Here is a 23,218-nt window from a genome sequence, read left to right as displayed (position 1 = left end):
GCAAACCTCTTCTACCCTGTGCAGTTCCTGAGAAAAGCAGAGATGTCAGCAGAGAGCACTGTTGCCAGACAGAAAAGAACAACTCAACTTCAGCAGCTGATAATTATTGAAAGGATTAAGATTTTTTAATAGAATTAATTTACAAATCTGTTTAACTTTCTGGAGCCAGTTGATATATAAAAAAAGTTTTTTCCTGGAATACCCCTTTAAGATTTTTAGATAGTAATTTACAAATCTGTATAACTTTCTGGCACCAGTTGATTTAAAAAAATAAATTTAAAAAAAATAAAAAAAAATAGGGAGTTCCACCCTATAAAAAAAAAGTGTCACTTGCTTAAACTGAAAATATCATGGCACTGTAGCACCCAGGCCCAAGGGGAAGGACCCTAACAAAATATAGACTATTCTTATATGTAACAAGATGGCACCTTTATACATGTAGGGCAGGGGTCTCAAACTGGTGACCCTCCAGATGTTGCAAAACTTCAACTCCCAGAATTCCTGACAGCCCTTAGCTGCAGCAAATGGCGTAGGGGTATGTAAGATACCAAGTGTCCACTACAGCAGAGGTCCCCAGCCCAGTCCTTATGGCAGTGTTTCCCAATCAGGGTGCCTCCAGCTGTTGCAAAACTACAACTCCCAGCATGCCCGGACAGCCGAAGGCTGTACAGGGTTTTCATTTTTCCCTGTTCTATTCCAGTGGAGTTACTGAAAAAACCCTGAATGCAATTGTGACCTTGAGGACTCGATTGGGGACCACTGTATTATGGGACTAGGTCAATAAAGTTTATTGACAAGAACACATACCCAAACGTTTTAATAAGTCATGTTAAACTGTGATCTCTTAGCAGAGGCCTGTGTCCCTATTACAACACTTCCTGCCCCAATACCTTTGTGTGATCCCAGGGACCACTGGACGTCACAGACGTTCACAACCTATATTGTCATTTTACTAACCGTAAGAAAATGAAAGAGATGAAGGTGAGGTGAAGTCCCTATGATAACACTGATCTGTCAGAGCACAGGAGCAGGAAGGGTTGTCATGGGGATTTAAGAGATGATTGGTTGAGGGGTGAAGTCCCTATGATAACACTGATCTGTCAGAGCACAGGAGCAGGAAGGGTTGTCATGGGGATTTAAGAGATGATTGGTTGAGGTGAAGTCCCTATGATAACACTGATCTGTCAGAGCACAGGACCAGGAAGGGTTGTCATGGGGATTTAAGAGTTGATTGGTTGAGGTGAAGTCCCTATGATAACACTGATCTGTCAGAGCACAGGAGCAGGAAGGGTTGTCATGGGGATTTAAGAGATGATTGGTTGAGGGGTGAAGTCCCTATGATAACATTGATCTGTAAGAGCACAGGAGCAGGAAGGGTTGTCATGGGGATTTAAGAGATGATTGGTTGAGGGGTGAAGTCCCTATGATAACACTGATCTGTCATAGCACAGAGGCAGGAAGGGTTGTAATGGGGATTTAAGAGTTGATTGGTTGAGGTGAAGTCCCTATGATAACACTGATCTGTCAGAGCATAGAAGCAGGAAGGGTTGTCATGGGGATTTAAGAGATGATTGGTTGAGGTGAAGTCCCTATGATAACACTGATCTGTCAGAGCACAGGAGCAAGAAGGGTTGTCATGGGGATTTAAGAGTTAATTGGTTGAGGTGAAGCTCAGTGGGGGAGATTTATCAAAACCGGTGCAGAAGAAAAGTTGATTTGCTGCAACCAATCACATCGCTTCTTTCATTTTTCAGAGGACTTTTTAAACATTAAAGGGTCGATCTGATTGGTTGCTATGGGCAACTGGTCAACATTTCCTCTGCACAACTTTTGATAAATCTCCCCCAATGTCCCTATGACAACACTGATGTGTCAGACCACAGGGGCAGGAAGTGTTGTCATGGGGATTTTTTTTTTCTTTCTTTTAAACTATACAGAATTTTTGGTGGTCCTCCTTCCAAGATTATTACTACCCAAAGTGCAATATATAAAGAGACACGGAGAGGAAAGAGATTACCGTGACATAAGAACGCATAAATATAGGTATGTAAACATTTCGTAATAGGACATTCTACAAATTCCACGTCATAGACTTCACCGCATACAAAAAGAGGAAGAGGGAGTCCGAATAAACCTTTACAGGACACAGTCCCAATGAGAACGTAACGTCTACGGATCCCGTCACTGCTTCAGCTTCACTGTATGACATTGTATAAACATTCCCAAGAGTTTGGCCACCAGGTGGCGCTGTTCTGTTGCCACTGGTGTCTACAGTGTTGTCGGTATTTACAGCCACTCATCTGTGCTATTTCCAGTGCGATGAGCGCAGTCGCTCCGTGTCTCCGTGTTACGTCCTATTGTCCAGATCTTGTGCAATTTATGGTGTAAAAAATTTTTCTACATTCACAACTTTTATCCAGGGAGCTATCGGTTTAATTCATGGTCCAACCTGCAAAAGGAGAAGCAGAAAAAAAAAATGAAAAATGCAAGTAGTAATGATGATTAAATAGAATGTGGATTTTAGACTTCAGTACAGTGTTTCCCAACAAGTGCGCCTCCAGCTGTTGCAAAACTACAACTCCCAGCATGCCCGGACAGCCGTTGGCTGTCCGGGCATGCTGGGAGTTGTAGTTTTGCAACAGCTGGAAGCGCACTTGTTGGGAAACACTTCTCCAGTAGATAGAGTTAAAGGTTTTACTGATCTTTTTCTATTTTTTATTTTTATTATTATATATTTTTTTGTACGATCTAATGGGGGCGGCCATCTTGCCTGAGCTATTTGTCACAGCATTTGATGATATCCTTTACAGCAAGCCCCGTGGACATAGGCAACAATAGACTGAAGCTGTCCCACTGATAAGAATGGGAGAGTTGTCTGGGTGTTCTCTGTGCCCTTTGCAGAGGTCATTCTAGAGGGAGGGGGAGGCTGATCTGTGAGCAACAGCTATTGCGTGTCCCTCTGTTATCTATACATCGGTGTCACCTTATACTGTACTCTAAGATAAGGAGGAGACTGCTGGGAAATTATCTGTACAGGACAGGAAGTCTCGGGTTAGTTTTAGGCCTAGTGGCCAGAAAGGGAACTGCAAGATATCAGGATAGTTTTAAAATAGAAATAGTAAAAAATGGAAAAGGAGAAAAACCACCACCCAAAAATTTTTTTTTATATAAAAACTTGATTTAAAATGGGCAATAGGTTCTTTTTTAATGACACATTCCTTTTAAAGGGGTATTCCAGGAAAAAATAAGTTTTTTTTTATATCAACTGGCTCCAGAAAGTTAAACAGATTTGTAAATTACTTCTATTAAAAAATCTTAATCCTTTCAATAATTATCAGCTGCTGAAGTTGAGTTGTTGTTTTCTGTCTGGCAACAGTGCTCTCTGCTGACATCTCTGCTTGTCTCGGGAACTGCACAGAGTAGAAGAGGTTTGCTATGGGGATTTGCTTCTAAACTGGGCGTTTCCCGAGACAGAAGTCATCAGAGAGCACTTAGACAGAAAAGAACAACTCAACTTCAGCAGCTCATAAGTACTGAAAGGATTAAGATTTTTAATAGAAGCAATTCACAAATCTGTTTAACTTTCTGGAGCCAGTTGATATGTAAAAAAAAAGTTTTTTTCCTGGAATACCCCTTTAAGGTAGGTGTTATTTATCATGGTTCTAATAGAGCTGTGTAAAGTAAGAGAACAACAGATGAGCAGCCTGAGCCCTCAATTGGGATATATAAAATGAAAAACAAGGACTCACTCTTGAATACAGTCCGGTAAGTGAACCCTATCTAACGAAACGAGCTGCGACAGATCCGCTAGACTGTTGACAAATTTCACTTTTTTTCCAAATTTGGAGCTTTAAAAGAAAAAAATAATAAAAAAAGTTTTAAATAAAATCATAAATAAATAACGCGTTAAAAAATACATCAAACTGTTGTCCTCGACCCAATGATTTTGCCTGACACCGCATTTCTAAGCAATCCTAACGCCGGCATGATTTGCCGATGCCCGCTGTTTGTCGGATTCCGCCATGTAATCATAGCTTTAAAAAGGTATTTTGGCATAATTAAAAAAAAAAATTTAAAATATATATATATATATATATAGCAAAGCAAAACAGCAGCACTCCGACTTAGATGAAAGCGTGTCAGGCTTTATTCATCAGATGCCACGACGTTTCAACCGTCTCTCACGGTCTTTGTCAAGCCTTGAAAAAGACCGTGAGAGACGGTTGAAACGTCGTGGCATCTGATGAATAAAGCCTGACACGCTTTCATCTAAGTCGGAGTGCTGCTGTTTTGCTTTGCTACCTGTTTGTGGGGGCTCTTGACCTGGGCCCGACCAGCTTGCACCCGCGGACACCCCGGGAGTGCGGTCCTTTTTGTTGAACATATATATATCTATATCTCTATATCTATATTTAAAGTAGAAAAAAAACAAAACTATACTGACCTACCTCTGATCCCTCGCAGCTCTGTCTGCTCCCCCGATCTCCTGTCTTTTTCCCACTTCTGAGACGAGTGCTTGAATGCAGGACCTGCTCGCTTAGCCAATTGATGGCTGCTGCCTTGTCATGTCTCGGCCAGTGATTGGCTGAGTGGGCAGGTCCTGCCCTCGCTCACCTCGGAAGCAGGAAAAAGAGGGGGACCAGCCGGAGCTGTAGGGGGCTCGGAGGTAGGGAAGTATAGTTTTAATTTATTTATTTTTTAGCCCCAGCAAAATATGATTTTTTTTTTTAAATGCCGGAATACCCCTTTAATATCAAATGTCCCCCATAGATTACGGCTGATCATTGCTTATTGTCAGGGGACAAACACTATGTCACTCCATCCTATCCCCCACTTCCTATTGTGTCAGTGTTTTCCAAACAGTGTGTCTGCGGCTGTTGCAAAACTACAACTCGGCTGTCCGGGCATGCTGGGAGTTGTAGTTTTGCGACAGCCGCAGACGCACGGTTTGGCAAACACTGTATTGTGTTAAGGCTAGCCAACACAAACATGTGACTGATTCTCTTTTATCTGGAGTTCCCCTTTAAACACTAACCTGATAAAAGGCCTTGTGATGACCAGTAGGGCTTTCACGTACCACGTAGGGTGCACGACGAGGACCGACTTCAGATTTTTCTTTAACCTTAAAAACAAAATAAATAAGGTCTGCAAACTCTTTGGTTACCCAGGGCGTCCGCAGTCTATGGGAATTTGCCCCTAGCACTCCCATGAAAAACATTTTTTTTTTTAATCAACTGGTGCAAGAAAGTTAAAGAGATTTGTAAATTACTTCTAATAAAAAATCGTAATCCTTCCAGTACTTATCAGCTGTTGTATGCTCCACAGGAAGTTCTTTTCTTTTTGAATTTCCTTTTTGTCTGACCACAGTGCTCTCTGCTGACACCTCTGTCCATGTCAGGAACTGTCCAGAGCAGGAGCAAATCCCCACAGAAAACCTCTCCTACTCTGGAAAGTTCCTGACACGGACAGAGGTGTCAGCAGAGAGAACTGTGGTCAGACAGTAAGGAAATTCAAAAAGAAAAGAACTTCCTGTGAAGCATACAGCAACTGATAAGTACAGGAAGGATGAAGATTTTTTAATAGAAATAATTTACAAATCTGTTTAACTTACTGGCTCCAGTTGATTTAAAAAACATTTCCAGGGGAGTACCCCTTTAACATCCACACTGTCCCTATTCAGTTGCTATAATGATTGTACCTAGACAGGGCTGGTGAAAGGATTTTTGTCACCCTAGGCAAAAGTTAATTTTGCTGCCCCTTGATGCCACCCATTGGCACACCCTTTTACAAGCCCCACCTTACTACAGGGGTGACACACTGTAACAAACCTCCTCCTCATGTAATCTCCTTATTACTGGGGTGACACACTGTAACAAACCTCCTCCTCATGTAATTTCCTTACTACTGGGGTGACACACTGTAACAAACCCCCTCCTCATGTAATCTCCTTACTACAGGGGTGACACATTGTAACAAACCTCCTCCTCATGTAATCTCCTTACTACTGGGGTGACACACTGTAACAAACCTCCTCCTCATGTAATCTCCTTACTACTGGGGTGACACACTGTAACAAACCCCCTCCTCATGTAATCTCCTTACTACTGGGGTGACACACTGTAACAAACCTCCTCCTCATGTAATCTACTTACTACTGGGGTGACACACTGTAACAAACCTCCTCCTCATGTAATCTCCTTATTACTGGGGTGACACACTGTAACAAACCTCCTCCTCATGTAATCTACTTACTACTGGGGTGACACACTGTAACAAACCTCCTCCTCATGTAATCTCCTTACTACTGGGGTGACACACTGTAACAAACCTCCTCCTCATGTAATCTCCTTACTACTGGGGTGACACACTGTAACAAACCTCCTCCTTATGCTGCAGGCTGAGCGAGTGGTTTGGATGCTGGTTGTCTATCTTTCTTGCAGTATGCAGAGCGGCGCCCCCATCAAGAAGGCGCTCTAGGCGGCTGCCTATTTTGCCTATAGGCAGAGCCGGCCCTGTATATAGGAGATCCATGTGCAAGTGTATTGGGTACCACAGTCCTTACCGTCTCCCTGTGGCCCGGTAACAGCGCTTGATCCAGCTGATGGGGGGGATTTTGGTGCGGGGGGTACATCCGTTCAGATAGATTATCATGTAGTCCTCTGCAACCAGAAGATCCAGGGTTCCAATGATGTACCTAAATGTATAGCACAACACATATAGAAATGTATTAACCTTTTATATGTTGTACATCATGGCAAAACATTAACCTTTCTAATATAACTTATATATAAAAAAATATTTCCTTTTTTATAGGAATCATGGCATATTAAAAAAAATAAAAAATATAAAAAAGACCACTAGGGGTCCCCATAGCATCCAGAACATAATCCTGTCCAGCTGCAGAATCATCTTTGTCCAGGTGAAGCCCAGGCAGGGACAAAGTCCAGGAAGAGAGGGCGGGACTAGCACTCCTCTGTGCTCACTCCTGTCCTATCAGACTGCAGCATGAAAACAGAGAGGAGGGGGTTACAGAGCAGCCTGCAGTGATTGGATGAAGAGACACAGCACAGCAAACTCAGGGAGGAAGTAGAATGAAAGGTGAGTGAGGGCGGGCTCAGTGCTTGTCTGGGACACACCCCTTCCTGAGCAGTGGATGTCAGAATGAGTGAGCAGCAGAGCAGGGGATTTGTGAGCCAAATACTGAAACTAGATATATAAAAAAAAAAGACAAAGAATATGTATGGCCTAGTGAGTAACATATATCAGCTTAAAGGGATATTCCAAGAAAACTTTTTTTTTTTTTTCATATCAACTGGCTCCAGAAAGTTAAACAGATTTGGAAATGACTTCTATTAAAAAATCTTAATCCTTTCAATAATTATCAGCTGCTGAAGTTGAGTTGTTGTTTTCTGTCTGGCAACAGTGCTCTCTGCTGACACCTCTGCTTGTCTCGGGAACTGCACAGAGTAGAAGAGGTTTGCAATGGGGATTTGCTTCTAAACTGGGCGGTTCCCGGGACAGGTGTCATCAGAGAGCACTTAGACAAAAAAGAACAACTCAACTTCAGCAGCTCATAAGTACTGAAAGGATTAAGATTTTTTAATAGAAGTAATTTACAAATCTGTTTAACTTTCTGGAGCCAGTTGAGATTTATATATATATATATATATATATATATATATATAAAGTTTTTTCCTGGATAACCCCTTTAAGTTTTCCCCAACCATGGTGTCTCCAGCTGTTGCAAAACTACAACTCCCAGCATGCTGGGAGTTGTAGTTTTGCAACAGCTGGAGTTACCCGGTTACAATTTTCAAGCATAGACATGTGTAAACTCGCAAATGCAGCCTCAGTGCGAAGATGCTGCCCCTAGTGGCCGGGCTGTATGCTGCACGTACCTGAAGAGATTGTCCATGATGTACTGATAATCTGGGATATTGCTCTCGGGGAGGTAACAGGAGGAAAACGTAATGATGGCGTTCAACCCGTCGCCATAGTAACCTGGAAAAAGAGACGCAGGAATTGGGTGTATAAATGTACCGCCAGAGGTGTATCACAAGTATCACATGAGCAGCTCGGATTCACACGACAGGCTTAGTCTAGGTCCACATCTGTGTTGGAGGCTCCATTTATATAGATACATTGGAAGTAAACAGTATTACACGAGATAAGCTTAGATACATGTAGTCAGAAAGCAAAAAAAGAAAAATCTTATGTAGGATTAGATACATGTGCTCCCCAAACCGTATCACAACTCATAGGCCTAGATGAACAAAGTATCCGAGCAGAGAGTATCCCACATGATAGATGCTTCAGCTAAGCGCAGACGGTATCGCACATGATAGCTGAGAAGACTGTATCACACATGAAAAGCTTAGATACGGCAGCTCAGCAGGCAGTGTCACATGACAGGTTCAGATATACACAGAATTGGCTGTGCTGTTCCACATGACAGGCTTAGATACAGCAGCTCAGCAGGGAAGTGTCACACATGTCTGGGTGATGAGGTAGATTAAAAAAAAACGGATATTTTTCTTGCAGCGCTGGACCAATGGAATTGGAAGAGACCAAACTCTTATGGTTATAATAAGGAGTAGCGTTTATGGAAAGCACGTCAACGCGTTTCTGGCCCAAAATGGGCCCTTCATCAGGACAAGGTGCTAGAAGGGTAGTATCACACGTGATTGGCTTAGATACACTGGCTCAGCAGGACATAAATGCATACACAGGCTCAGAAGACAGAATCAACTATGATGGTATTAGATACACATGTTTAGCAGACCGTATCACACGATAGAATTAGATACACATGTTTAGCAGACCGTATCACACGATAAAATTAGATACACATGTTTAGCAGACCGTATCACACGATAGAATTAGATACCCATGCTAAGCAGACAGTATCACACGATAGATGTAGATACAGCGGCTCAGCAGACATTATCACCTGATGGGATTAGATACACATGCTCAGCAGACAGTATCACCTGATGGGATTAGATACACATGCTCAGCAGACAGTATCACCTGATGGGATTAGATACACATGCTCAGCAGACAGTATCACCTGATGGGATTAGATACACATGCTCAGCAGACAGTATCACCTGATGGGATTAGATACACATGCTCAGCGGACAGTATCACCTGATGGGATTAGATACACATGCTCAGCGGACAGTATCACCTGATGGGATTAGATACACATGCTCAGCGGACAGTATCACCTGATGGGATTAGATACACATGCTCAGCAGACAGTATCACCTGATGGGATTAGATACACATGCCCAGCGGACAGTATCACCTGATGGGATTAGATACACATGCTCAGCAGACAGTATCACCTGATGGGATTAGATACACATGCTCAGCGGACAGTATCGCCTGATGGGATTAGATACACATGCTCAGCAGACAGTATCACCTGATGGGATTAGATACACATGCTCAGCAGACAGTATCACCAGATGGGATTAGATACACATGCTCAGCAGACAGTATTACCTGATGGGATTAGATACACATGCTCAGCAGACAGTATCACCTGATGGGATTAGATACACATGCTCAGCAGACAGTATCACCTGATGGGATTAGATACACATGCTCAGCAGACAGTATCACACATGATAGGTGTAGATACAGCAGTTCAGCGGACATTATCACCTGATACGATTAGATACATTGGTTCAGCAGACAGCATCACACAGGATATAATTAGATACACGTGCTCAGCATACAGAATCAACTATAATAACATTAGATACAGAGGTCCAGCAGACAGTATCACCTGATAGGATTAGATACATTACACGACAGGATTAGATTTATACACTATTCCCCCTTAGTTACCTCCAGGGGATACGACTTTCTTATACGGTTCGATGGCCGTCATATCCACCTTGTGCTCCCCCATCAGAAATATCCTCCATTTGCGGCCATTTTGATCTTCCATGTCCGTCACTCGGTTTTCAACAAAGGAAACATCTTCTTCACCTCCCTTCACCTTCGGGAGATCATCTGCAGAGAAGGAGATCGGGGCACAACGTTGTAGGATCAGATACACATTGTGGGATTAGATACACTGCATTGTGGGATTAGATACACAGCACAGGTAGTAAAAAGTATATGTACAGCCTTACCGTAATGCAGCGTTTTCCAACCGGCGTGCCTCCAGCTGTTGCACAACTACAACTCCCAGCATGCCCGGACAGCCAAAGGCTGTCCGGGCATGCTGGGATTTGTAGTTGTGCAACAGCTAGAGGCTCACTGGTTGGGACGCACTGACGTAATGCGTGATCACGTGACCCAGAGGCGCGGGCCTATAATGAAGGCCGTCTGGAGGCACCCTGGTTTGGAAACACTGCCGTAATGCGTGATCACATGACCTGGTTTGGAAACACTGCCGTAATGCGTGATCACATGACCTGGTTTGGAAACACTGCCGTAATGCGTGATCACATGACCTGGTTTGGAAACACTGTCGTAATGCGTGATCACATGACCTGGTTTGGAAACACTGCCGTAATGCGTGATCACATGACCTGGTTTGGAAACACTGTCGTAATGCGTGATCACATGACCTGGTTTGGAAACACTGTCGTAATGCGTGATCACATGACCTGGTTTGGAAACACTGCCGTAATGCGTGATCACATGACCAGGCCTATATAGAAGAATTTGCAAACCTACCTTCCCACTCAAATTCGTGGCTCACATCTAGTAATTCGCTGCTGTTTGGGGTCTCCAGGTCATCGATGTCAAAATCGAAGTCTTCCTCGGTGGTGGTGTCGCGGGTGTCGCTGGAGACGGCGGACTCCTGGCTGTTGTCCAGGTTAAAGGTGATATCTGGGGCGGACAGTCGTTTCTTCATATGGCGGTTACCGCACAGATCCAGCGTACTGGGAGGACAAGCTGCCGATCACAGATCAAGCGTCAAACAGAATCTCGCATGTGGGTCCCCTGAAATACTCTGTGCTGCCGGGAGACCCTCATCTCACAGATCATACCCCACCAACCCGGTACATGTCTCCTGAAATACTCTGTGCTGCCGGGAGACCCTCATCTCACAGATCACTACCCCACCAACCCGGTACATCTGTCTCCTGAAATACTCTGTGCTGCCGGGAGACCCTCATCTCACAGATCATACCCCACCAACCCGGTACATCTGTCTCCTGAAATACCCTGTACTGCCGGGAGACCCTCATCTCACAGATCATACCCCACCAACCCGGTACATCTGTCTCCTGAAATACTCTGTACTGCCGGGAGACCCTCATCTCACAGATCATACCCCACCAACCCGGTACATGTCTCCTGAAATACTCTGTGCTGCCGGGAGACCCTCATCTCACAGATCATACCCCACCAACCCGGTACATCTGTCTCCTGAAATACCCTGTACTGCCGGGAGACCCTCATCTCACAGATCATACCCCACCAACCCGGTACATCTGTCTCCTGAAATACTCTGTACTGCCGGGAGACCCTCATCTCACAGATCATACCCCACCAACCCGGTACATCTGTCTCCTGAAATACTCTGTACTGCCGGGAGACCCTCATCTCACAGATCATACCCCACCAACCCGGTACATCTGTCCCCTGAAATACTCTGTGCTGCTGGGAGACCCTCATCTCACAGATCATACCCCACCAACCCGGTACATCTGTCTCCTGAAATACTCTGTGCTGCTGGGAGACCCTCATCTCACAGATCATACCCCACCAACCCGGTACATCTGTCTCCTGAAATACTCTGTGCTGCCGGGAGACCCTCATCTCACAGATCATACCCCACCAGCCCGGTACATCTGTCCCCTGAAATACTCTGTGCTGCTGGGAGACCCTCATCTCACAGATCATACCCCACCAACCCAGGACATCGGTCTCCTGAAATACTCTGTGCTGCCGGGAGACCCTCATCTCACAGATCATACCCCACCAGCCCGGTACATCTGTCCCCTGAAATACTCTGTGCTGCTGGGAGACCCTCATCTCACAGATCATACCCCACCAACCCAGGACATCGGTCTCCTGAAATACTCTGTGCTGCCGGGAGACCCTCATCTCACAGATCATACCCCACCAACCCAGGACATCGGTCTCCTGAAATACTCTGTGCTGCCGGGAGACCCTCATCTCACACATCATACCCCACCAACCCGGTACATCTGTCTCCTGAAATACTCTGTGCTGCTGGGAGACCCTCATCTCACAGATCATACCCCACCAACCCAGTACATCTGTCTCCTGAAATACTCTGTGCTGCCGGGAGACCCTCATCTCACAGGTCACTACCCCCCCCCAACCCGTCACATCTGTCTCCTGAAATACTCTGTGCTGCCGGGAGACCCTCATCTCACAGATCATACCCCACCAACCCGGTACATGTCTCCTGAAATACTCTGTGCTGCTGGGAGACCCTCATCTCACAGATCATACCCCACCAACCCGGTACATGTCTCCTGAAATACTCTGTGCTGCTGGGAGACCCTCATCTCACAGATCACTACCCCACCAACCCAGTACATCTGTCTCCTGAAATACTCTGTGCTGCTGGGAGACCCTCATCTCACAGATCATACCCCACCAGCCCGGTACATCTGTCTCCTGAAATACTCTGTGCTGCTGGGAGACCCTCATCTCACAGATCATACCCCACCAACCCAGTACATCTGTCTCCTGAAATACTCTGTGCTGCCGGGAGACCCTCATCGCACAGATCATACCCCACCAGCCCGGTACATCTGTCTCCTGAAATACTCTGTACTGCTGGGAGACCCTCATCTCACAGATCATACCCCACCAACCCGGTACATGTCTCCTGAAATACTCTGTGCTGCTGGGAGACCCTCATCTCACAGGTCACTACCCCCCCCCAACCCGTCACATCTGTCTCCTGAAATACTCTGTGCTGCCGGGAGACCCTCATCTCACAGATCATACCCCACCAACCCGGTACATCTGTCTCCTGAAATACTCTGTGCTGCCGGGAGACCCTCATCTCACAGATCATACCCCACCAACCCGGTACATCTGTCTCCTGAAATACTCTGTGCTGCCGGGAGACCCTCATCTCACAGATCATACCCCACCAACCCGGTTCGTCTGTGTGGTGTCCCGGTACCGTATAGTATACCGTACCTTGTATGGTGGTACTCAAAGTCAGAGTTACTTTGTTCCGGTAGGGTCCTCCTGGTGGGATAGCCCCTAGTCACCTCTTCCTTCTTTAATTTTATGATGTTTAGTTGTATATATTTAATTCTGTATATAGTGTCGCAGGACCTTAGGTCACATGACTAATGTTAATTCTATTAAGGTATGTTAAAGGACCTTCCTAGGTCACGTGTGTGGTCACATGTCTAGACCATAATTCCTTGTGTAAAGTGACTGACAGATGGTATGGACCAATGAGCTCAAGGCCAGCCCCTGCCCATATAAGGTCCTGATCTGAGGAAGGGAGGGATCCTCCCGAAACGCGTAATCTTGTCCATTTTATTGTTTTTTTAATAAAATGTCCTGCTGAGGACTTTCCTATTACCTTTGGCATCCGCCTCATCTGTCTACAAGAGTCTGCAGCGCCATACCTGAGGGTTTTTTCCTGCTCTACTTCTAATATTGACTCCCAGGACGACTTGTTTCCTCCTGCAACCCATCGGCATAGCAGCGACTCGTACTACAGTACCCAGATTATATCGTGGGTGATATGCTTTTTTGCATAGATCTCAAGGTGAGCGGCCATCTATAAGCCCCGTGGGGTTCCCCCCCCACCCACCACCCGATCTATTGAGGGTAAATACACGAGGCGCCGTCCGTCGGTCCTTTCTTTTCTTTTCTCTACAGATTCTGCCCATATAAGGGAGCTGCAGCCAATCCTCTTGGGTTCCGGACTATCAGAGAGGAGAGATCCGTGCAGCTTACAAAGACAAGACCAGGCCGAAGCCTGATAATACTAAACCGTGAGTTATAATAAAACTCCCCGCTAAAGTCCGCGTGACTGCTCGACCTAATCTCAATCCCCTAAATCCAGCGGAACAGCGCATAGAAATCTCCTGAGCTTAAAACTCACAAGGTCCCAACCAACTGTCAGGATCTCCATAGACTCTGAATGTACAAAGACTGTTCCTGTTTGTTTCTGCATAAAACCTGCAGTAAAAGTTCCGACAGTTTTCTGAAACCTCCGGTTGTGGACAATCATTTATTATACCTCCCTATCGCTCTTGGGACGGGGGGCGATAGGACAAGCATATACAGAGGAGCCCTCACCCTGGCGTCACGCCAGGTTAAACCAGCACCCTTTCATCACTGCACAGCTACACCCCATATATCCTATACCCCCACAAGCTTACCACATCTGTCTCCTGAAATACTCTGTGCTGCCGGGAGACCCTCATCTCACAGATCATACCCCACCAGCCCAGCACGACTATGTCTTACCTGAGGGATCCTCTTCTTTGGAATCTATGTCCTCTTCTGCCACAGTCTCCTCTGGCAGGGGCCTAGAAACAGAGATGTCATACTAAACCATATGTATTTAAGCCCAGTGGGGGTCCGGAGATGGGGGGGGGGGACAGTATGTTATTTATTATGATCTAGTTGACCAACCTTGGGAACTCTTCGTCCTGCCATTCCTCTTTCAGCTCCATGTCATCAATACTTGTGCTGGAGGAGGCTGCGGAACGTTGTGCGACACCACTAGAGCTGCTGGGAGAGAATGGGACAATGAGTTATATAGACGTATACTTCCATCCCTGTCCTTCCTTCACATGTACAGAACCCGTCGGTAGAAAACCATTCAGCAGAAGGCTGTCCGGGCATGCCGGGAGTTGTCGTTTTGCAACAGCTGGAGGTTTACAGTTTGGAGACCACTGTTCCAGACCATTGTGAAGTTTAAAACATAAATAAATCCCGTATATACTCGAGTATAAGCCGAGGCCCCTAATTTCACCCCAAAAACCCAGGAAAAGTTATTGACTCGACTATAAGCCTAGGGTAGGAAATACATCATCCCCCCCTGTCATCATCCCCTCCCCCCCTGTTATCATCCAGACCCCCGTCATCATCCCCCCCCCCTTTATCAGCACTGCCTGTCAATCCTTTCATCAGTGGTCTTCAACCTGCGGACCTCCAGAGGTTTCAAAACTACAACTCCCAGCATGCCCGGACAGCCGAATGGGAAGTCTATGGGCACGGTTTTCTGTACGGTTGCATATGGTTTTTTTTTTGTTTTTTTTATGAAACCGTATAGCAAAATCGTGGTGTGAACCCACCCTTCCTAACTATGTTTTGTTATGTGAGGCTTCTGTGGATCTGCTTGTCCGCTGACTCAACATCCAACATGGCCGACACCACTTTACAGCACATCCTAGCTGCCATTTGTCACCATGCCCGACCTCTTTAACCTTCCGATAAAAACTTTTCATGTCAATAAAATAGTCACCACAGCGGGAAAATCACCACAGAAAATGGCGCCTGATAGGATGCTGGAGACATCCACCATATATTATCATCTATGAGGCTTGGTTTCCACTTGGCCTTTTTCTTGTGTTCCCCCCCCCCCCCCCCCTAAAGAAAATAACTTTCCTCCCATTTTGCGCTCCCAAGATGTAGTTTTTGTGTTTTTTTTTATTTTTTTTCAAAAATAGTAGGATTTAGTCTTTTACCCCCTGTAGTCATGTTATTCATTCATCATGTGACTCAAGAATGGCATTTTATGGCATTTTTTGCATTCCCATAGACCTCCATGGAAGAAGAAGAGAAAAAAAAAAAAAAAAAAACGCCATAGCCTTAACATGCTGCAATTTTGAGCCCAAAAACGCCAGTGAGGAGAAAAATAAAAAATAAAATATATATATATACACAGTGATCCCTCAAGTTACAATATTAATCGGTTCCAGGACGACCATTGTATGTTGAGACCATAACTCTATGGAAACCTGGTAATTGGTTCTGAAGCCCCAAAATGTCATCCAAAAATAGGAAAAAGTGAGGATTAAAGAAAAATAAGTAGATAACTAATATAGATAAAGCAAATCCTTACATATAAAAGTAAGAAAGATCTGCTGGGAACTGTAAATCACTGTCTATGTCAGTGTTTCCCAACCAGGGTACCTCCAGCTGTTGCAAAACTACAACTCCCAGCATGCCTGGACATCCTTCGGCTGTCCAGGCATGCTGGGAGTTGTAGTTTTACAACCGCTGGAGGCACCCTCTTTGGGAAACACTGGTCTATGTAGAGGACAGAAGCTTCTTCAGGGTCCTGTACAGAACTCGCAATGTCCTAAAAAAGTAACATGGAGCCGCCCTCACCTGGTGTCCAAAGGAGCAGCTAACCCTGGTACAGGTAAAGAGTACAGAACATGTAATACCTCCCTGTACTGTAGGGGGCGCTACCAGACACCAGTCAGTGTATACACTTCAGTAATACAGGTAAAGAGTACAGAACACGTAATACCTCCCTGTACTGTAGGGGGCGCTACCAGACATCAGTCACTGAATACACTTCAGTAATACAGGTAAATAGTACAGAACATGTAATACCTCCCTGTACTGTAGGGGGCGCTACCAGACACCAGTCAGTGCATACACTTCAGTAATACAGGTAAAGAGTACAGAACATGTAATACCTCCCTGTACTGTAGGGGGGACTACCAGACACCAGTCACTGCATACGCTTCAGTAATAGAGGTAAAGAGTACAGAACATGTAATACCTCCCTGTACTGTAGGGGCGCTACCAGACACCAGTCAGTGCATACACTTCAGTAATACAGGTAAAGAGTAGTACAGAACATGTAATACCTCCCTGTACTGTAGGGGGCGCTACCAGACACCAGTCAGTGCATGCACTTTAGGAATACACAGGTTTTACCAGTGAATGTCCATTCTGATTGGTCGGTTCTTCCAGCCATTGACACGTTTCACAGATTCCATAGCATTGTATATTGAGTCTGGTTTCAAGTTACACTGGTCTAGAAAAGACTATCGTATGTTGAAACTATTGTATGTTGAGACCATTGTAAGTTGAGGGATCACTGTATATATAATGCCAATTGGGCATGGCGATTCACAAATCCCTACTGACTTGCAACTGACATCTGGCCGTAGCGCTTGTGGGTTTTTATTCACCGAAAAAAACACAGAGCGACATTTGTGACTTTTTTGGGGCATTTAAAAAAAATAAAAAATTCATTAAAAAAATAAAAATGGAAACTTAGCCTGGCCTCCAAACTGTGAGCCTCAAGTTGTTGCAAAAGTTGTTGGCTGCCCGGGCATGCTGAGAGTTGTAGTTTTGCTACAACAGAAGGTCCGCAGTTGGAAGGCCACCAATCTACAAGGAACCAATCACACACTTTTTTTTTCTTCCGAAAATTTTTTTTGCCACCAAGTTATAATTGGTTGCTTATGGGCAATGTCTCCGTTCTAGACGCGAGACCAGACAGTCGGCTTTTTTTTTTTACGTGACTGGAGCTGCCGCCATAAACTGGGCGACTTCCATTAGTCAGGAAAACCTTTCCGGCACATGAGTAGTTAACACCCACTGGATTAGTCAGATGATGGGAGCCTGAGCTGCAGGTCCTTACAAGTGATTACCCTTATTATGTTGTTATGGGTGCGGCGGCGGCTGCTGCTGCGGCAAGTGGTGGAGCAAACCCCAGCACAGAGAAGGGTTATGTAAATGATCCTCATCTGTGCATTAAAATGTGAGCAGAGTACCCCCTTATTGAATATGCGTAGGAATAACCCTTCCTTACCCGTGCATATAGGGTACCCAATTTACCACTCCTTTGTGCGTAGTAAGCCTCCAGATTTGCAAATAGAGATGAGCGAACTTACAGTAAATTCAATTTGTCACGAACTTCTCGGCTCGGCAGTTGATGACTTTTCCTGCATAAATTAGTTCAGCTTTCAGGTGCTCCGAATGGCTGGAAAAAATGGATACAGTCCTAGGAAAGAGTCTCCTAGGACTGTATCCACCTTTTCCAGCCCACCGGAGCACCTGAAAGCTGAACTAATTTATGCAGGGAAAACATCAACTGCCGAGCCGAGAAGTTCGTGACAAATTGAATTTACTGTAAGTTCGCTCATCTCTATTTGCAAACAGAAGAGATTATATATATATATATATATATATATATATATATATATATATATATATATACACACACACACATACAGTGGTCCCCCAAGTTACAATATTAAATCGGTTCCAGGACAATCATTGTATGTTGAGACCAGAAGTCTATGGAAACCTGGTAATTGGTTCTGAAGCCCCAAAATGTCATCCAAAAATAGGGAAAAGTGAGGATTAAAGAAAAATAAGTAGATAACTAATATAGATAAAGCAAATCCTTACATATAAAAGTAAGAAAGATCTGCTGGGAGCTGTAAATCACTGTCTATGTCAGTGTTTCCCAAGCAGGGAGCCTCCAGCTGTTGCAAAACTACAACTCCCAGCATGCCCGGACAGCCAAAGGCTGTCCGAGCATGCTGGGAGTTGTAGTTTTGCAACAGCTGGGGCCACACTGCTTGGGAAACACTGGTCTATGTAGAGGACAGGAGCTTCTTCAGGGTCCTATACAGTACACAGTGTCCTAAAAAAGTAACATGGAGTCGCCCTCACCTGGTGTCCAAAGGAGCAGATACCCTGGTACAGGTAAAGAGTACAGAACATGTAATACCTCCCTGTACTGTAGGGGGCGCTATCAGACACCAGTCAGTGCATACACTTCAGTAATACAGGTAAAGAGTACAGAACATGTAATACCTCCCTGTACTGTAGGGGGCACTACCAGACACCAGTCAGTGCATACACTTCAGTAATACAGGTAAAGTGTACAGAACATGTAATACCTCCCTGTACTGTAGGGGGCACTACCAGACACCAGTCAGTGCATACACTTCAGTAATACAGGTAAAGTGTACAGAACATGTAATACCTCCCTGTACTGTAGGGGGCACTACCAGACACCAGTCAGTGCATACACTTCAGTAATACAGGTAGAGAGTACAGAACATGTAATACCTCCCTGTATTGTAGGGGGCCCTACCAGACACCAGTCAGTGTATACACTTCAGTAATACAGGTAAAGAGTATACAGAACATGTAATACCTCCCTGTACTGTAGGGGGCACTACCAGACACCAGTCAGTGCATACACTTCAGTAATACAGGTAAAGAGTACAGAACATGTAATACCTCCCTGTACTGTAGGGGGCGCTACCAGACACCAGTCTCTGCATGCACTTCAGTAATACAGGTAAAGAGTATACAGAACATGTAATACCTCCCTGTACTGTAGGGGGCACTACCAGACACCAGTCAGTGCATACACTTCAGTAATACAGGTAAAGTGTACAGAACATGTAATACCTCCCTGTACTGTAGGGGGCACTACCAGACACCAGTCAGTGCATGCACTTCAGTAATACAGGTAAAGAGTACAGAACATGTAATACCTCCCTGTACTGTAGGGGGCCCTACCAGACACCAGTCAGTGTATACACTACAGTAATACAGGTAAAGAGTACAGAGCATGTAATACCTCCCTGTACTGTAGGGGGCGCTACCAGACACCAGTCAGTGCATACACTTCAGTAATACAGGGGTTTTACCAGTGAATGCCCATTCTGATTGGTCGGTTTTTCCAGCCATTGACACGTTTCACAGATCTGGACTGTCCGTAGCATTGTATGTTGAGTCTGGTTTCAACTTACAATGGACCAGAAAAGACCATCGTATGTTGAAACTATTGTATGTTGAGGCCATTGTAAGTTGAGGGATCACTGTATATTTAGCACTGCCTTTTTTGCTTTTACTGTGAATTGTTCCTTATTGCCAGTTTCTACTAAATATGTGCAATAGAGTAGTTAAAAGCGCCATATAATGCTGAACAGATACTCACAGGCTGAGTGCAGGGAGCCAGGTAGGTGACCCCGGAGTAGGCGGCTGACATCATGTAGCTGGGGGGTAGGGAGGGTACAGGATAATGGGCAACTCCCAAAAAACGCTTATGTTACCTGGTAACAGGACGATCAGCCTGCTGCGGACATTACTGTGTACACACGGCCCGGTGCGGCACCGCCACCTCATGTATACAGGGATACACGTGTACAGAGTTTAGGCATTCTTATAATAAACTAACTTGCTGTCTGTCTATTACAAGAGACTCATTAGGGCGGGAAATTATTATTTTATTTTTTTTTGGTCTAATTTTGACGCAATTATTTAGCGCAGTCAAAAGTATATGGTTGTCTTACGTCACGTATTTTCTACGTACTCACGTATCGCCGACACAAACCCACACCCCCTCAATCCACAATTTAAACCCCCCTTGTTCCTGCTTCCCATAACCCGCTGCTTGTGTTTAAATCTGAAGTGTAGCCGGTAAAGAGGGAGGGGTCTAATTAAAGGGGCAGCTCTGACTACAGAGGGTGTGTGTGGTAAATGTAATTAAGGATGCAGGTTTTCATGAGACTTTGCCGCTATCTACACCTGACGTACAGCCTTGGCCTGTATTCACATGATATCGGGGGAAATTTATCAAAACCTGTGCAAAGGAAAAGTTGCCCATAGCAACCAATCAGATCGCTTCTTTCAGTTTTAACAAGGCCTCTGAAAATGAAAGCAGCGATCTGATTGGTTGCTATGGGCAACTGGGCAACTTTTCCTCTGGACAGGTTTTGATAAATCTCCCCCTATGGTCGTACTTCCAGTTTAGCGTCGGTTCACACTACGTTTGTGGCCCCATTAGTCCGTTGGCGTCCCGTTTTCAACAGTTGTTATAGTGTTAACGGGAGTAGCGACCCCATTGTTTTCTATGGCCGAATGGAATCATAAGTGCAGCAGCCCGGATTAAAATAGCGGATAGGTCACTAGTAGAGATGAGCGAACTTACAGTAAATTCGATTCGTCACGAACTTCTCGGCTCGGCATTTGATGACTTTTCCTGCATAAATTAGTTCAGCTTTCCGGTGGGCTGGAAAAGGTGGATACAGTCCTAGGAGACTCTTTCCTAGGAATGTATCCACCTTTTCCAGCCCATCGGAGCACCTGAAAGCTGAACTAATTTACGCAGGATAAGTCATCGACTGCCGAGCCGAGAAGTTCGTGACGAATCGAATTTACTGTAAGTTCGCTCATCTCTAGTCACTAGGTGATTCTGTTTGGCCATAGAAATCAATGGGGGTCTGCTGCTCCTCTAAATAGGATACGACTAATGGGGGCACAAACATAAAGGGGGAGATTTATAAAATCCTGTCCGGAGGAAAATTTGCCCAGTTGCCCATAGCAACCAATCAGATCGCTTCTTTCATTTTTAACAAGGCCTCTGCAAAATGAAAGGAGCGATCTGATTGGTTGCTATGGGCAACGTTTCTTTGCACTGGTTTTGATAAATCTCCCCCAAAATCAACAGACAATCAGGCTATGTTCACACGGCGGAATTTCTGACCGGAATCCGGCGGAAACATTCCGTTGCATCAGAGTCTCATTGTTTTCAATGAGATTCAGCCGCATCGCGCACATGGCGGAATTTCGGCGGCGGAAACATGAAATCTTTGGAATTTCTGCTTGGTAAACTTGGTGGACATAGAGTTAGGATGGGATGATTTAACTGGAAAAAAAAGGTTTTTTGAAACAAACATCATAGTCTCAATATGCTGAAATTTTGGAAGAATTCCCCTGAGCCTAAAAACGCTACAAAAGAGGGAATTAAAGGACAAAAAACACCAAAAATACTAGATTTATGAGCATAAGTACTATATATGTCATATGGCGGTTCAAAGTGTAGTCCAGTGTATACCAATAACCACAGGAAAGGGCAGTGTTTCCCGAACAGTGGGCCTCCAGCTGTTGCAAAACTACAACTCCCTGCATGCTCGGACAGCCAACGGCTGTCCGAGCATGCAGGGAGTTGTAGTTTTGCAACAGCTGGAGGCCCACTGTTTGGAAAAACTTCTGTATACATACGGAAGTCTCCAGCTGTCGAAAAAAAAAAAAAGTTGTTAGGGTATGCTGGGAATTGTAGTTCTGCAACAGCTGGAGTGTGCACAGCACAGCAGAATCCTGTTGAATTCAATGGGACTCTGCTGCAGCCAAATTTCGACGTGTGAAGATGGCCTCAAAGGGGAACTGAACTTATCTACTATCGGGGCCCGTACTCGGCACACCACAGCCCCCACGTTTAGAGATGAGCAGAGCCAATCAGCGGCTGAGGTGGGACATCTCTGCAGCCAGTGCGGTCCTAGAGCTGGCATATTTGGCCTGCGCCTGTTGTCTGACAGAAAATTTTCAGCCGAACATTTCCCCCCCCCCCCAAAAAAAAACAAAAAAAAAAAACGCAGTGTAAAGATCCCCTTTAAAAGTTGCAGAAGGATAATTAGGATTTTTCACATTAGGGGGAAGGGGTGTCAGTACCCCAAGAATACAGACGGGAGTGTGGTGGCCCAGTACGGGAGGTGTTGCCCCATGCTCCTGCTGTCCTGTCAGGCAGCCTCCTTCAGTGTCCCCCGGGGCCCCCTGCACTTGTTTCCCCATTGTAAATATGTTTTACCATGTAAAGTGTTATAAAATGTAATATTGTTATACCATGTGATATGTCATGTGATTGTTACCCAGGAGGCACCAGTGATCAGGTGACCCCAAGAGTGCCCTATGGGCTCCCTGCTAGTCTCCCCCATGTAAGCCCTGGGTGGAGCTTCTCTCTTTTCTGCTGAGGTCCAGTGCACTCGCCTAATGTGAGTGTCCAGAGTGTTGGAGACTAGAGATGAGCGAACTTACAGTAAATTCGATTCGTCACGAACTTCTCGGCTCGGCAGTTGATGACTTTTCCTGCATAAATTAGTTCAGCTTTCCGGTGCTCCGGTGGGCTGGAAAAGGTGGATACAGTCCTAGGAGACTCTTTCCTAGGAATGTATCCACCTTTTCCAGTCCACCGGAGCACCTGAAGGTTGAACTAATTTACGCAGGAAAAGTCATCAACTGCCGAGCCGAGAAGTTCGTGACAAATCGAATTTACTGTAAGTTCGCTCATCTCTATTGGAGACCTCAAAGTCCAGTCCTGCAGCCACCATCAAGTCAAGTAAGATAAAATCACAGCTTTATGAGTCAAGTCAGTCCCTGTCATCTGTCAAGTCAGCGTGGTCTGCATTCAATTGTCCAGTCCTACTACAAGTCCCAGCAAGCCCTTGAGGTCTCTGCGTCACTG

At 45.2% G+C, this 23,218-nt stretch overlaps 1 protein-coding gene across 4 annotated transcripts; it reads right to left on the bottom strand.

The window, feature by feature from the left end:
- Positions 1 to 254: 254 nt before the first annotated feature.
- BNIPL (BCL2 interacting protein like) lies at positions 255 to 20,570 on the bottom strand. Of its 4 annotated transcripts, none has more exons than XM_056545029.1 (10): positions 19,916 to 20,570; positions 14,617 to 14,715; positions 14,449 to 14,510; positions 10,699 to 10,920; positions 9,859 to 10,026; positions 7,899 to 8,001; positions 6,563 to 6,694; positions 5,036 to 5,122; positions 3,750 to 3,848; positions 255 to 2,449 (listed from the first exon to the last, which is right to left on the bottom strand). In XM_056545029.1, the coding sequence occupies exons 2-10, from the start codon at positions 14,655 to 14,657 to the stop codon at positions 2,425 to 2,427; spliced, it is 939 nt and encodes a 312-aa protein (XP_056401004.1). In that variant the 5' UTR covers positions 14,658 to 14,715; positions 19,916 to 20,570; the 3' UTR covers positions 255 to 2,424. The 4 variants fall into 4 exon arrangements, with proteins under 4 accessions (XP_056401004.1, XP_056401005.1, XP_056401007.1 ...); XM_056545030.1 differs by having other exon boundaries at positions 14,617 to 14,712; XM_056545032.1 differs by lacking the exon at positions 3,750 to 3,848.
- Between the last annotated feature and the right edge of the window lie 2,648 nt (positions 20,571 to 23,218).

The sequence above is a fragment of the Hyla sarda genome, chromosome 11, assembly GCF_029499605.1.
Source record: "Hyla sarda isolate aHylSar1 chromosome 11, aHylSar1.hap1, whole genome shotgun sequence".
NCBI lineage: Eukaryota > Metazoa > Chordata > Amphibia > Anura > Hylidae > Hyla > Hyla sarda.
This window is presented reverse-complemented; position numbering and strand designations above follow the sequence as displayed.

Excerpts from the sequence above, each read along its gene's own strand:
- BNIPL (XM_056545029.1), bottom strand. The coding sequence starts at position 14,657 with ATGGAGCTGAAAGAGGAATGGCAGGACGAAGAGTTCCCAAG. Across the intron at positions 10,921-14,448 it reads CAAAGAAGAGGATCCCTCAG|CTTGTCCTCCCAGTACGCTG; the intron begins GTAAGACATAGT and ends TGTGATCGGCAG. Across the intron at positions 8,002-9,858 it reads GAAAGTCGTATCCCCTGGAG|GTTACTATGGCGACGGGTTG; the intron begins GTAACTAAGGGG and ends CTCTTTTTCCAG.